Genomic DNA, 13,023 nt, shown 5'->3' with positions numbered 1-13,023 from the left:
GTTGTCATGTGAAAGAGAAAGCAGGCCATTTTTTTCCTTTGAACTCCTCATCTTGGATTTGTCTTAAAGTGGATTTTCCTGAGTTGTTATACATATCACATACATTCTCTCTATTTCCTTCTGTAAAGCGGAAATTATATCTGAAGTGTTATTTAGACTGTATTTTTTTTGCCATGTAAACAGAATACCTTCAATTGCGTCACTCCAGGCGACGTACAATGCCTGGCTATACTACTGCATAAGGTGTTAAAACTGATAACTGGTCTAAAGCAAAGCCAGCCACACCTTTCCCAATACGGTGAGCATGGCCATGAAATCCATGGCATATGTTGGCACCATGGGAACATTTAGTTCCCATCAACCATCAACTTTTTCATCTACCTTCATGTTCTTCCTACTCCTCCTCTTTGTATATGCATGGAATGAAACTCAGGACATCTGACGTGCTAGGCAAGTCTATACCATTGAGCTATGTCACTAGTCTCCAGTAGTGATTACTGACTGAAACATTTCCCAGTTTGCAAAATGTATTTTTTTAATTTACTCATTCTTTTGACATTTATCAGTTTTCAGCCATTACCCTGAAATACAATACAATGCCAAACTGGACGTAGAATATTCTCTCTCTCTCTCTCTCTCTCTCTCTCTCTCTCTCTCTCTCTCTCTCTCTCTCTCTCTCTCTCTCTCTCTCTCTCTCTCACACACACACACACACACACACACTCCAACTAGTATTTACAGATTCATTTATTTATGTATTTTATGTATGGGATGAGTGCCCTATTAGCATGTATGTCTGCATGACAGAAGAGGGCATCAGATTCCATTAGAGATGGCTGTGAGCCACCATGTGGGTGCTGGGAATCCAACTCAGGAATTTTGGAAGGGCAGCCAGGGCTCTTAACCACTGAGCCATCTCTCCAGCCCTCCACCTGGCATTTAATGGTGATTTTTACTGAGCTTTCTACACTTGCAGTTCTTTATTTTTATGCTGAAAACTTGGGTTCCTGGTGACACTAATGTAACCACTTGTATGATTAATCCAATACACACATAACAATATACATAGAATAGTACAAATATTACCCTACTAATAAAACAGTGAGGGCCGGAGAGATGGTTCAGGGGTTAAGAGCACCGGCTGCACTTGGAGAGGGCTGGGGTTCTCATAACCATCTGTACCGTACCTCCAGTTCCAGAGGGTCCGAAATCCTCTTCTGGCTTCTGCAGGCACCAGGCATGCAGGCAGGCAAAACACTCATACACGTAAAATAATAAGACAATAAACACATGTTTTTGTGATAGGATCTTGCTATGGCTGGCATAGAACTCTCTATGTGGACAAGGTTGGCTTCGAACTCATAGAGATCTACCTGCCTCTCTCTCACAAGTGCTGGATTAAAAGCACCATCATACACACTGGCCTACATTTGCCTTTAAATATAACTTTCAAGCATACGTAATTAGAATACTGTGTCCTGGGATTATTTCAAACAACTCTTCTGTTTGTGTAATTATGGTTGGCAATTTGACATATAATTAGGGTTTTTGTTTCAGTTTATTTTTAGTTTTAGAGTGGTGCCTCGTATTCTTTATAACATTTAATTTTGAGCCTTTTGTAAAACTATGTAATGTAGTGAGGTACACTTGTGGAACTCTTCTGTTGGCTTCTATAATACCCCTGCCACCTTTCCTCTTGCCCCATTTTTTCCCCTTCTAAAGTTTATAAATTGTTAAATATCACAGACAAACATGCAAAACAAAGGGAAATTTCTCAAGTTCTCATGGCCGTCCAGGCAACCCAACTGCAGAAGTAAAGAATTTCCAGCACCCCAGAAGACTCACTGAGCACCAGGCATTCCCTTTTCTCAAAGCTGACTATGATCACTCTCTTACTGACCATATTTCTTTGCTTTCACTTGTGGCTTAAAGCTGAACAAGGCACCACTAGCTGTTGGTAGAGTGGGGGTCATCTCGGGTTATTATGAATTGAATGACTGTGTTTGCCCTGTATGTGTTTGCCATTGCCCTTGTGCCAAGGAGGCAGGAGGTCTAATGCCACCTCACAGGGAAGTGGGGGCTGGGGAAGTGAATACCCTACTCTCTCCCCATCACTCCCCTTTAACCTCCTTTCAGGTAATTCCCATCCTGCTAACCTAGTGAGCACCCAGAAGAAGAGTTATTCATTCACAACACTCCCCTGGGACAGAAAAGCAGGTGAAGACCAATGAAGTGAAAATTGTAGCAGCAGAAAATATAAAGTACCCACTTATTTACCCATTGTTTGATTTTATTTATTGCCTCCCCTCTTTTTTTGTAGAAATCATTCGTCAGTATAAGCTGTTTACTTCTTCCTCCTCATTATTATTAATATGCTTCAATTTTCACATGTTAGTGACTGTTAATATCTTTTCTCTGTGTCTGTCTTCAAACTTCCCTTTTTGTAAGGATAGCAGCCACTTTGGACTAAAGTTCCTTTTGATGACTTCGTTTTTTGTTTTTTTTTTGTTTGTTTGTTTGTTTGTTTTTTTGAGATAGGGTTTCTCTGTAGCTTTGGAGGCTATTCTGGAACTAGCTCTTGTAGACCAGGCTGGTCTCAAACTTACAGAGATCTGCCTGCCTCTGCCTCCTTCTGAGTGCTGGGATTAAAGGCGTGCACCATCACCGCCTGGCCTTGATGACCTCATTTTAACTCAACAGCTTTATTTACAAATAAGGTCATGTCTGGAGGTTCTTGAGATTAGAATTTGAATATGAGTTTGGAGGAGACAGAATTCAAGCCACAGCTGTTGCCTGGTCCATGAACTCATCTGTTTTTTGTTTGTTTGTTTGTTTTTTACGAGACAGGGTTTCTCTATATTGTTTTTGAGGCTGTCGGTCCAGCCCAGCCTCGAACTCACAGAGATCCGCCTGCCTCTGCCTCCGAACTCATCTTTAAGATCTCTCTAATTGGTATCCTCTTCACTCTCTTGGATTCTATTTTAGTTGGAAACTGTCCCTGCTCTTCCTGAGCCTTAACCCAGACCTCAGTTTCATACAATTTTCACTGCCCTTTCCTCTTTCAGAAACTAAGGGATTCCTGTCTGTCAGGTGTGATCCAAGTTGTATTCCTGGTCCTCTGCAACAAAAGCCAAGCCTACCTTCCTTTTAAAAACTTCTATCTGGGCAGGGCATGGTAGCGCATGCCTTTAATACCAGTACTCAGAAGGCAGAGGCAGGTGGATCATGTGAGTTCGAGGTCAGCCTGGTCTACAAAGTGAGTTCCAGGACAGCCAGGATTGGTACACAGAGAAACCCTGCTTGAAAAACAAAACAAAAACACACAAAAAGGAAGAAAGGAAGGGAGTTCCTATGTGAGGTTGAAGAGATGGCAAAGGACTCAGGTTTGGTTCCTGGCTCCCACAGTGCTTTGCAACTATCCATAACTTCAGTTCCAGGAGATCCAACACCCTTTTCTGGTCTCCAAAGGCACCAGCCACGCATATGATGCATATACATACATACAGGCAAACAGTCACATGCATAAAAATATATAAATCTTTAAAGGTTTCCATTTTTTTCAAACTTCCACTACCGGTTTTTCTTTCTAACCTCTGACACTTTTTCCTAGGAATGGAACTATTAGAAGGGACAGGGAATGGACCACACAGGGCAACTTTGATGTTCAGGATATGGTTGAGATGGTGTGTTGAGGATGAGGCTCCCATAGGTAAACATAGCAGCATGTGCAAGGATCTGGGAGCATAGGTCCTGGGCACATTTTGCTCGATACAATTAGGGCTGAGTTGCTAGAGCAAATAGGATGGTACATTAAAGGGGAGTAGAGATTGGCAAGATTCTGGCTACTCTGTGGGCCAGATAAATTGCTTGGAATTTTCCCTAGAAAATTATCTATAACCAAGCTCTCCAACAGTGAATACTTTGTTGTATTCACAGCTGGCTCAACAAGGCCTAGAGGAGTGTATAGCACATGGTAGAGTGGGGAGCCAACTCAAAAGAGACAAGAAATTGGGTGCAGTGGTTTGTGTGTGAGATAATCCTGGAAATAACAAATTAGAACTAGAAAACTCAATCGTATTAAAGAAGAAAAGCCCAAGTGGGAGGTGGTGGTGCACACCTTTAATCCCAGAACTCTGGAGGCAGAGGCAAGAAGATCTCTGAGTTCTAGGCCAGCCTGGTCTATAGATAGAGTTCCAGGACAGCCAGGGCTACACAGAGAAACTCTGTCTCAAAAAGAAAAGAAAAGGTCTGTGGTATGAAGCATGGTGTTGAACAGGTTACCACTGGGGGCTGGTGGATGCTGGGTTAACAGTCACTGAGTATCCTCTGAAGAATATTAAATATTGAATATTAATTTTTTGGGTTTTTTTAGGCAGGGTTTCTCTGTATTGTTTTGGAGGCTGTCCTGGAACTTGCTCTGTAGACCAGGCTGGCCTCGGATTCACAGAGATCCACCTGCCTCTGCCTCCCAAGTGCTGGGATTAAAGGCATGTGCCACCAAAGCCCCGCTTGAATATTCTTCAGAACTGTCCATAAGGATGGAGGAATCAGATATGTTTGCATTAAAATCCTTCTGTACTTGAGGGAACATTAAATCCCAGGTCCTTCAGGACAGTCTAAAGCACAGAGTGGTACCTTCTATGAATTCCCAGATGAGAAGCAGAGAACTCCAGGGCTTGGGATGGGAAGATGTTAGCAGAGATGGGAACTATCCACTCGCAGTGGTTGGATGAGGATGTGGTCCAGGAGCTAAGGGATGGGATGCCCACTGTGTTTGCTTCCTTGAGACACTTGGATGAATCTATACTGTCCCTGACTACTCTTTAGAGGGGGGGTTCGAAACAGGGTTTCCCTGTGGCTTTGGAGGCTGTCCTGGAACTAGCTCTTGTAGCCCAGGCTGGTCTCGAACTCACAGAGATCCGCCTACCTCTGCCTCCCGAGTGCTGGGATTAAAGGTGTGTGCCACCAACGCCCAGCCCCTTCAAGATTTCTGGGATTCTAAAGTATATTCACAGAGGAACCAAATGCAAAGAGCCACAGGAGCTTGGCACAATGGTTCTCAGGGTTAAACAAACAAGAAGAAAGGCATAGGAGCAGGTTTGGAAGAACAGCAATGAGTTAACAATGGATTTGATGGGTGCAAGGAAGAAATGATTGGAAATAACTGACGGGAGGCAAATATAGATTCTATTTCCACATGACATGAAAGGCTGGGCAACCAGATCACACATCATGGCTAGGGTGCCAGTGGAAAAGGCTACCGTGACAGCTGTGGTCACCCCTCACATTCTCTACTTCAGAAAGGAAGGAACACAAGACAGAAACCAAGCATTCAGGTCTGTATCTTCTTCAACCCTGCCTCTTTCCCTTGGGTACTTCTGGTCAGTTCGTGTCCCGTGTGCCCTGCCTCAAGACAGACTCATAGAAAGTGTTTGCATAAAAGTCAACTTTTATTAGCCATATTTGGGTCATCCAAGAATTGCCCCTTTGAGGGCAAGGAGGGGGGTCCTGGGGAAAGGGGACCTTATACAATGAGATCTCAGTCGGCAACAAGGTTGAGACCCACAGTGGGGAATGGCCCAAAGAAGCCCTAAAAGAAAACAAACAAGGGAATTGAAGTCAGGCTGGAGAGACACCATGCCTCCCTACATGCCCCTCTACCTCAAATACATAACTACTTGGTTTGAGTAAGCCTTCCCCATGGTGACTCAGCCCAAGAGTTGAGTGCCTAAGCCCCTGGCTCCCACATACAGCTCCTCCTCCTGCTGTGATTTTCCATTATAATGGGGGGAGGGGCTGGGGAAGAAAGGCAATGCTTAGTCCCTGTCCCTGGAAGCATCACAGCACAGGCACCATTTAGCTCGGATGTTGTTACCCCAGCAACTAACCCAGGTCTAGAAGCCCTAGGCGCCATGCTGCAGGGATGGGGGCCTGTTTCCCTGGAAAGCATCAAGGGCTGGGACCCACTTCTCACAGACTAGAAGCAGGGTGTGTATAGGGGCAAGCAGGAGGGGACAACTGTCAGCTCCATTGCTACTACCCAGATCCAAGCTCTTTCCACCTCCCCGGACCAGAATGGTCCTTCTCTCACATCTCCATTTTTGTTCTTGCTCTTTCTACTATCCCCGTTACCCAACATCATTGTAGTGACTTTAAAAAAAAAAAAAAGAGGGCAGAGTTTTTGTTCTGTAGCCTTAAACTTACAATCTTGCCATCCCAGCCTCCTGAATACTAGGATTACAGTATGCACCACCATGCCTCACAACTAGGGTGGCCTTTTAAAAACTAAATAGCACATTCCCTTCCTCAAAATATTCCAGGAACTCCCCACTGTCCTTGGAATAAAATGTGCAGTGTGCTCTGTAAACCCCTACATGGACTTCCGTCTCCAACTTTAGCTGTCACTGGACACTCTGTTCCTCACACTGGCCATGGCATTCTTGCCTCCAGGCATTCGTGGTTGCAGTACCCCCGACGTTGTGTCTTCTGGCCGTTACTCTTATCATGTGTGTCTTAGCCCTAAACAAGACTCTTTAATATGGAGACAGCTGATGTTTGGGACACACCCACCCCAAGGCTTTAGAGAGAAGACAAGAATCATACAGGGGAAGCTGGGAATTGGGAGGCCTGGGTCTAGTCTGCATGGACATGGCATGGTGGGTTAACAAAGTTTTATTACCAGCCTGTGTCCCAAATTTCCATCTGTAAAGATAGTAGATGGATGATTTCTATTCTAGACAACAAGGAGATGCCTCTGAACCTTGCCATAGCAAAACAAGGCAGAGATGATGTTGAAGCCTCTGTACCATGCTTCCACTACAAGCAGAGCTCCTCTTAGCTAAACTGACAGCCCATTGGTTTTCAATTCCTGTTTTAAACTCAAACCTGATGCATGATCTTTCAGTTCTTGTCTTCCTTAAGAGCTCCCAGAAGCTGTGTCATGCCCCACCACTCTCTTATCTGGATTACCCAGATAGTAGTCTTTAGGCAAGCAGGACTGTCCTTTGGGTACAAGAGTTTGTTTCATCTCTCTTTTATACCTGTCCCCCGCCCCTTGAACATGCCCTTGATGAATCTAGTATCCTTAGAAGAACTGAGCCCCTCACCTTGGTGGGGTGGTTTGCTTCTTGTTTGGGGGCCTTTGGAACTACTTTGGTGACAAAGCATCGGTCCCTGCTCACCTTGACTGCTGGATTCTAATGGGGGAGAGAAGGCAGGAGTCAGGAAGGAGCCAGGAAGGAGTCAGGAAAGAGGCAGGAAGGAGGCAGGAAGGAGTCAGGAAAAGCAGGAAGGAGTCAGGAAAGAGGCAGGAAGGAGTCAGGAAGGAGGCAGGAAGAAGGAAGGAATGAGGAAGGAAAGAGGCAGGAGGGGGAAGGAAAGAGGCAGGAAGAAAGAAGGAAAGAGGCAGGAAGGAGGCAGGAAGGAGCCAGGAAGGAGGCAGGAAGGATGAGATGATCTGAATGGGAAAGCCAAAGGAATTCCAAACCAGGGCTTCACAGTCTGGGGGAGATAAACGGTCTCACCTTGGGGTATAAGAATCCATGTTTCTCTTCTTGCTTATCCCTAGAAGAGACAGGGATGACAGGTGGAACTTAGGCTTGCCAATACCACCCCCTCCCCTTTTGAAATACAATTATTATCATTATAGAACTATTCCCCTCTGATCCTAGAAATGGAGTACAGTACTTCTGGTAGCTCCTACGCACAGTTCTAGTATCCTAAATAGTAGGGGCCAAACATAGGGGTCCATACCTCACCCCAGTGGTTGCAGTGGGGGAAACTGCCTTCCCTTCCTTCCGGCATGGATTGTGGAGGTGGAGTCTGCTGAGATGCTCCACCTTTTTGGTCAGTACTTCTTGGGCTAGTTCATCTGTCCAGAACAGGTCTGTCGGGTGAAAGGAGGGGGTGAATTGACACCGGGGCCAAAGTGACCACTCTCTCCAGTATAAATAAGATTACATTTAATAGAGAAGGTTAAGTGATGTGTGGAAGGGTTGCTGAGCACAGTCCTGGCACATCAAAGCTAATGAATCTACTAATTCACTTGTGGACACTGTAGGACTAAGTGAAGCTGACGATGGAAACACATACCTGGAAAGCCAAGCCAAACCAAACCAAACAACAACAAAATCCTCCAATGCAGTTATGCAGACTTTGGTGTGCATTCGGAGTATATTTATTTATTTAGTTAGTTTTTCTTAAGATATTGTTTCTCAGTAGCTTTGGTTTGGAGCCTGTCCTGGAACTCACTCTGTAGGCCAGGTTGACCTTGAACTCATAGAGATCCACTTGCCTCTGCCTCCCAAGTGCTGGGATTAAAAGCATGTGCCACTATTGCCCGGCACATCCTGAGTATCTTGAAAGGCTTGTTAGTTCAAGAGTGCTGTTTTTCATATCCAGATTTAGTAGGTTGGGGTGAGGTTCAGGAATTGCATTTAGTATTTTACTTTGTGTGTCTGTGCATGTGCCTGTGTGTGTGTGTGCATGCAGACATGTGTAGACCACAGTATCTTCCTCAATCACTTCCCACATTATTTGTTTTTGAGACTGTGTTTTTTCTTTGACTTTTCATTCCATTTTTATCATTATCCACATCATCATCATCATTGTGAGTGTGTGTGTATGTGTGGTGTGTGTGTGTGTGTATGTGTGGTGTGTGTGTGTATGTTATGTGTGGTGTGTGTGTGTGTATGTGTGGTGTGTGTGTGTATGTGTGTGTGTGTCCACATGCGTGTTGGAGGTGCATGTGGCTGTTGGAGATCAGAGTAAAAATTATGGTGTTGGTTCTGTCCCTTCGCCTTTACATGGGTTCTGAGATTTGAACTCGGTTCATCCAGCTGGGTAGCCAGTGACTCACTGAGCCATCCCATTGGTTTTCCACTTTACTTTTGAGATAGTCTTTCATTGAATTTATTAGAATAGACAGGTAAGCTCCAGGGATCTCCCTGTCTCTATGTCCCCTCCCTCAGTACAGGTTTTACAGACACATGCCATTCACTGCTCCTGGCTTCTATGTGGGTGTCGGGGATTCAAACTCCAGTTGTCACAATTGGATGGCAAACCTTTTCCCACTGAGCCACCTCTCCAGACCTAGGATTTAGTATTTTTGAAGATTCCCTGATGATGATACATGTGTTGCTGGTTTAGTAACTTTTTGAAGAACTGGGTATAGTGATGTGGACTCAAGGCATATTTTCTATCCTACTTGCCCACATGTGAAACTCCATAAAAGTTTCAGCCACCCATCCCTAATGACTCCCCTATGTCTCTCCTGTATTACATAGTTTCCTGCTTCCTACTCAGAGGTTGACATGAGCCACTGGTCTCTTGGCTGAACCCTTAAGGAATCCTGGCTCTAGAAAAATTCAGATAGTGCTATATGTTGAGACTAGTCCCAAAGACTTGTATGCTGTCCCCTTTCAGGGTGTTTGAGTGCTAACAGCCTATTCTTCTAGAGTCTACCTCACTCTTTTCTTGCTCCCTTCCATGCTAAGGTGATAAGAGACGTGCAAGCAATAGTCTGGTCAGGAGTCTCTCAGTATTCCCCACATATCTGACTGGGCCCCCATCTCTGTTCTCTGGCTTTTACTTACCTTCTGATACAATCTGGCGGAGTAGAAATTGTAAGTACCGGAAGACTGAAGCGGCAAATCCTTGGAATGGCCATAAGTATTCTGATGCTACTTGGCCCTGACCATCTAAAGGTAAAATAGTGCTGTCAGCAAATACCTTGGTCCAAGAATCCCTCCAAATCCCAGCTGAAGAGAAGCCGCTACATTGCCGCTACATTTTCCCCATTGCTAGCACAAAGCCAGGTCCTTTCCCATATTGGAGTCCCTTTGTCATTTTCTCCTTCATTATCACCATCCCCTAAATTCCATTCACTTTTTGTTATTTTTTAAAATAGGACTTTATTGTTGGACAGTAGTGGCACATGCCTTTAATCCCTGCACTCAGGAGGCAGAGGCAGGTAAATCTCTGTGAGTTTGAGTGGTCTACAGAGTGAGTTCTGAGACAGGCTCCAAAGCTACACAGAGAAACCCTGTCTCAAAAACACAAAAAAGGAAGGAAGGAAGGAATAGGGCTTTATTAAATATCTCTGGCTGTCCTGGAACTCACTACATAGACCACGCTGGCCTGGAACTATAGAGATCTATCTGCCTCTGCCTCCAGAGTCCTGGAATTAAAGGCTTTCACTGCCACACTTGGCTTTCATTCACTCTTGGTATCAACATCTAGGCAAGAACCAAGCACACAGGCGAGAAACACCCTGTGAAGGAGCGGGTGCAAAGAATCTTGGAGAGCTACCCACTTGTGGTGGGCAGTCGGATGGGCAGGTGGAGCCTGGGTAAGATGCACCTTAGGGAAAACTCTCGAGGTGGAGAGATTAGGGGAAAGAACCGAAATTCTTAGAAAGAGAAAGTACCATTTCCACCAGTGTCTTCAGGGGGTTGGGTCTCAGACTACCCTCTATACCAAAATCTGTAGATCTTCAAGACCCTAATTCAAAATGGTCTATTACATGTATGTTACTTACAAATATCCTCCTGTACACTTCATTTTCAATTTTATTTTGTGTGTGTGCACTCACACACACACACACACACATGTACACACAAAAGCATGTGTCACAGCACGTGTTTGGAGATCGGAGGACGACTTCCAAAGTCAGCTCTCCCCTTCTTCCATGTGGGCCCTAATGAGTCAACTCAGGTTGTCAGTCTTGGTGGCAAATGTCTACCTGCTGAGTCCTCCTGCCGGTTTCTTGTATATTTTAAGTGATCTTCCAATTATTTGTGAAAGCTAATATATAAAGCAAATAGTTGTTTTATGCATTGTTTAGAGAATAATGACAATGGGGGAAAGCCTGCCTTCTACCCACAGTTGGTAGAATTAAGGATGCAGAATTCCAAGATGAAGAATGTGTGGGCAGGGAGGGCTGACTGTATTCTTGTGTGTAAGATATGAAGGATGGAAAAAAAAAGATATGAAGGATGGGCTCTTTTTCCTAAAACCCACAGTTTACCCAACTGTGTAAGAGTAGGGCAGGGTTGAAGAAATACATGGTTCTTGTTCCAGATAAGTGAATAGGGCTACAGAAAAATTTCCCTACCCCACTCCAGCTAATTAAAAAGGAAGAAAGGGAAGAAGAAAGGGAGGAAAGAAGGAACTAAGGGAGGGAGGGAGGGAGGGAGGGAGGGAGGAAGGGAGGGAGGGAGGGAGGGAGGGAGGGAGGGAGGGAGGGAGGGAGAAAAAAGAAAAACAGAGTCTTGTTTTGCATCTCAGGCTGGTCTTGAATTCTCAGTTCTGACTCAGCCTCCCCCTGACTCCACTCAGATGGATGCCCAGTACAATTTCCCGACCCCAGAAAGAAGTGGAACTTCTAGCGCCCTGGTGAAAAAGAGGGCTTTCGGAGGAGAGGCGGTGTTGTCTGAGACAGCGGTGCTGGAGGTGTGGGTTGGGTGCGTGGAGCTACTCCAGAATCCATTGAATGGCTGGAGCTATCCGTGGTGCTGAGGGCCAGGAGCGGTCACCGTGGGCGGTAAGGAAGAGACACCTCGGTTTCTGTACTTCACACCCCACCTCCACTCCACCCCATCCCCACCTCGCTTCAGTCCTCCCTTCGTCTGACACCAGGCATCCTCCCACAGTGCTTTGCGAATGCCCTGCATTGGCTTCCAAACCCAAGAATCCCGCCGGGAGACTGGACGTCAGACTAGGACTATATGCAGGGTCTGCGCAGGTATTCTGAGACTGCGCAGTCTGTCCCTGACTGTAGCGAAGTGAGTGGGCGCTAGGTTCATCCAGGATGACGCAGAACAGAGTCGGAGGAAGGAGAATGGTCTTCTTCCCCTCCAACCTGCTTCACCCCAACCTAGCTCCCCCCACTCCACAACCCCCATGTCCTGAAACCGGATCCCAGCCCCTGGACCCTGAGTGCCAAAGACTGAACCTTGATTTGTCTCTCAGCCCCACCCACCTATTCCCTTGGTCCCGGACCAGGTACCCAAATATAAGCACTCCCGTTCCCATACAAAGCCCTGTCCATCTCTTTTCTGGCCCTTCAGAAGCGTCTGGCGTATTCCGCGGCCACCCTTGGCTCATCTGTCTTCCCCGCTCTTTCCGGACCCCCAACCTTTCCCTGGGTCCGCTCCTTCTATGTCTAGACCCTGTACAACAAGCCCCAGGACTACACCTGTCTCTGAGACTCTGCATTTCTCTCCTCTGTCATCCCAAACTGTTTCAGCCTTGAAGGCCAGGTCCTCTGCTCTCAGAATTACTCTCTGGTCCTGCCCGCACCCCCCGGGTTTCCTCCTGACCGTGGGCACGAATGTCGCTGCAGCTTCCTGGACGACTGTAAAGCAGAAGGAAGCAGACCAGGAGCTGAAGCCCCCCGGAGCCCACGGGCCTCAACGAGCTCTGCATCTTCCTTGGATCGGAGCACTCGCTTCCCCGGGCTAGGTCGCAGTGGAAGTAGCAACAACAACCAGGGGGCTGGGCCAGGATGGCACTTTCCACCCGCTAGCCACGTGACTAAGGATCTGCAGAGCCCTCCTCTGCAACTCGACCAATCACAAGCGGGCCCTGCCCCTGCAGCCGCCTACCCAAATCGGCCCTCCCCCCTTCTTATGGCCTCTCTCCGTTCGACCTTTTGGAGTTTCTGCCCTCACCCTCTACACTCTTTTCGAGATTAGCCTCCATTCTCAGTCCCCAAGGAGGGAGAAACTGATTGCTTATAAAATGGGGGTGGGAACGGAAGCAACTTGATGGGTTTTGTTGTGATAGTTAAGCCTGAACTGCGAGGGAAGAGCGAGCACTCAGTGTGATGAATGTGTATTGCCTTTGACACTCGTTTTATCTCCATCCATTTAAAATCTTTTAGCAACCATACAGGTTCAACCCGCAAAACACAAACGCCCATCCTCATTTTCCCACAGCCACTGCGGTTACCCTAATCCAAACCACGGTACTCTTTAAAACAGATCTATTTCAATAACTAATAGGACAGCGAGCGGGCCTCGT

The 13,023-nt window shown here is 46.2% G+C and overlaps 1 protein-coding gene across 1 annotated transcript; it reads right to left on the bottom strand.

Annotated features, from left to right (window-relative positions):
* Window positions 1-5,431: 5,431 nt before the first annotated feature.
* Window positions 5,432-12,508, bottom strand: Resp18 (regulated endocrine specific protein 18). Its single transcript, XM_040753263.1, has 6 exons — window positions 12,321-12,508; window positions 9,594-9,698; window positions 7,753-7,885; window positions 7,524-7,563; window positions 7,107-7,196; window positions 5,432-5,590 (listed from the first exon to the last, which is right to left on the bottom strand). The coding sequence occupies exons 1-6, from the start codon at window positions 12,424-12,426 to the stop codon at window positions 5,540-5,542; spliced, it is 525 nt and encodes a 174-aa protein (XP_040609197.1). The 5' UTR covers window positions 12,427-12,508; the 3' UTR covers window positions 5,432-5,539.
* Window positions 12,509-13,023: the final 515 nt, after the last annotated feature.

The sequence above is a fragment of the Mesocricetus auratus genome, unplaced genomic scaffold (genome assembly GCF_017639785.1).
Source record: "Mesocricetus auratus isolate SY011 unplaced genomic scaffold, BCM_Maur_2.0 Super-Scaffold_100010, whole genome shotgun sequence".
NCBI lineage: Eukaryota > Metazoa > Chordata > Mammalia > Rodentia > Cricetidae > Mesocricetus > Mesocricetus auratus.
The sequence above is the reverse complement of the archived record's forward strand: the minus strand, read 5'-3'. Positions and strand labels throughout refer to the sequence as shown.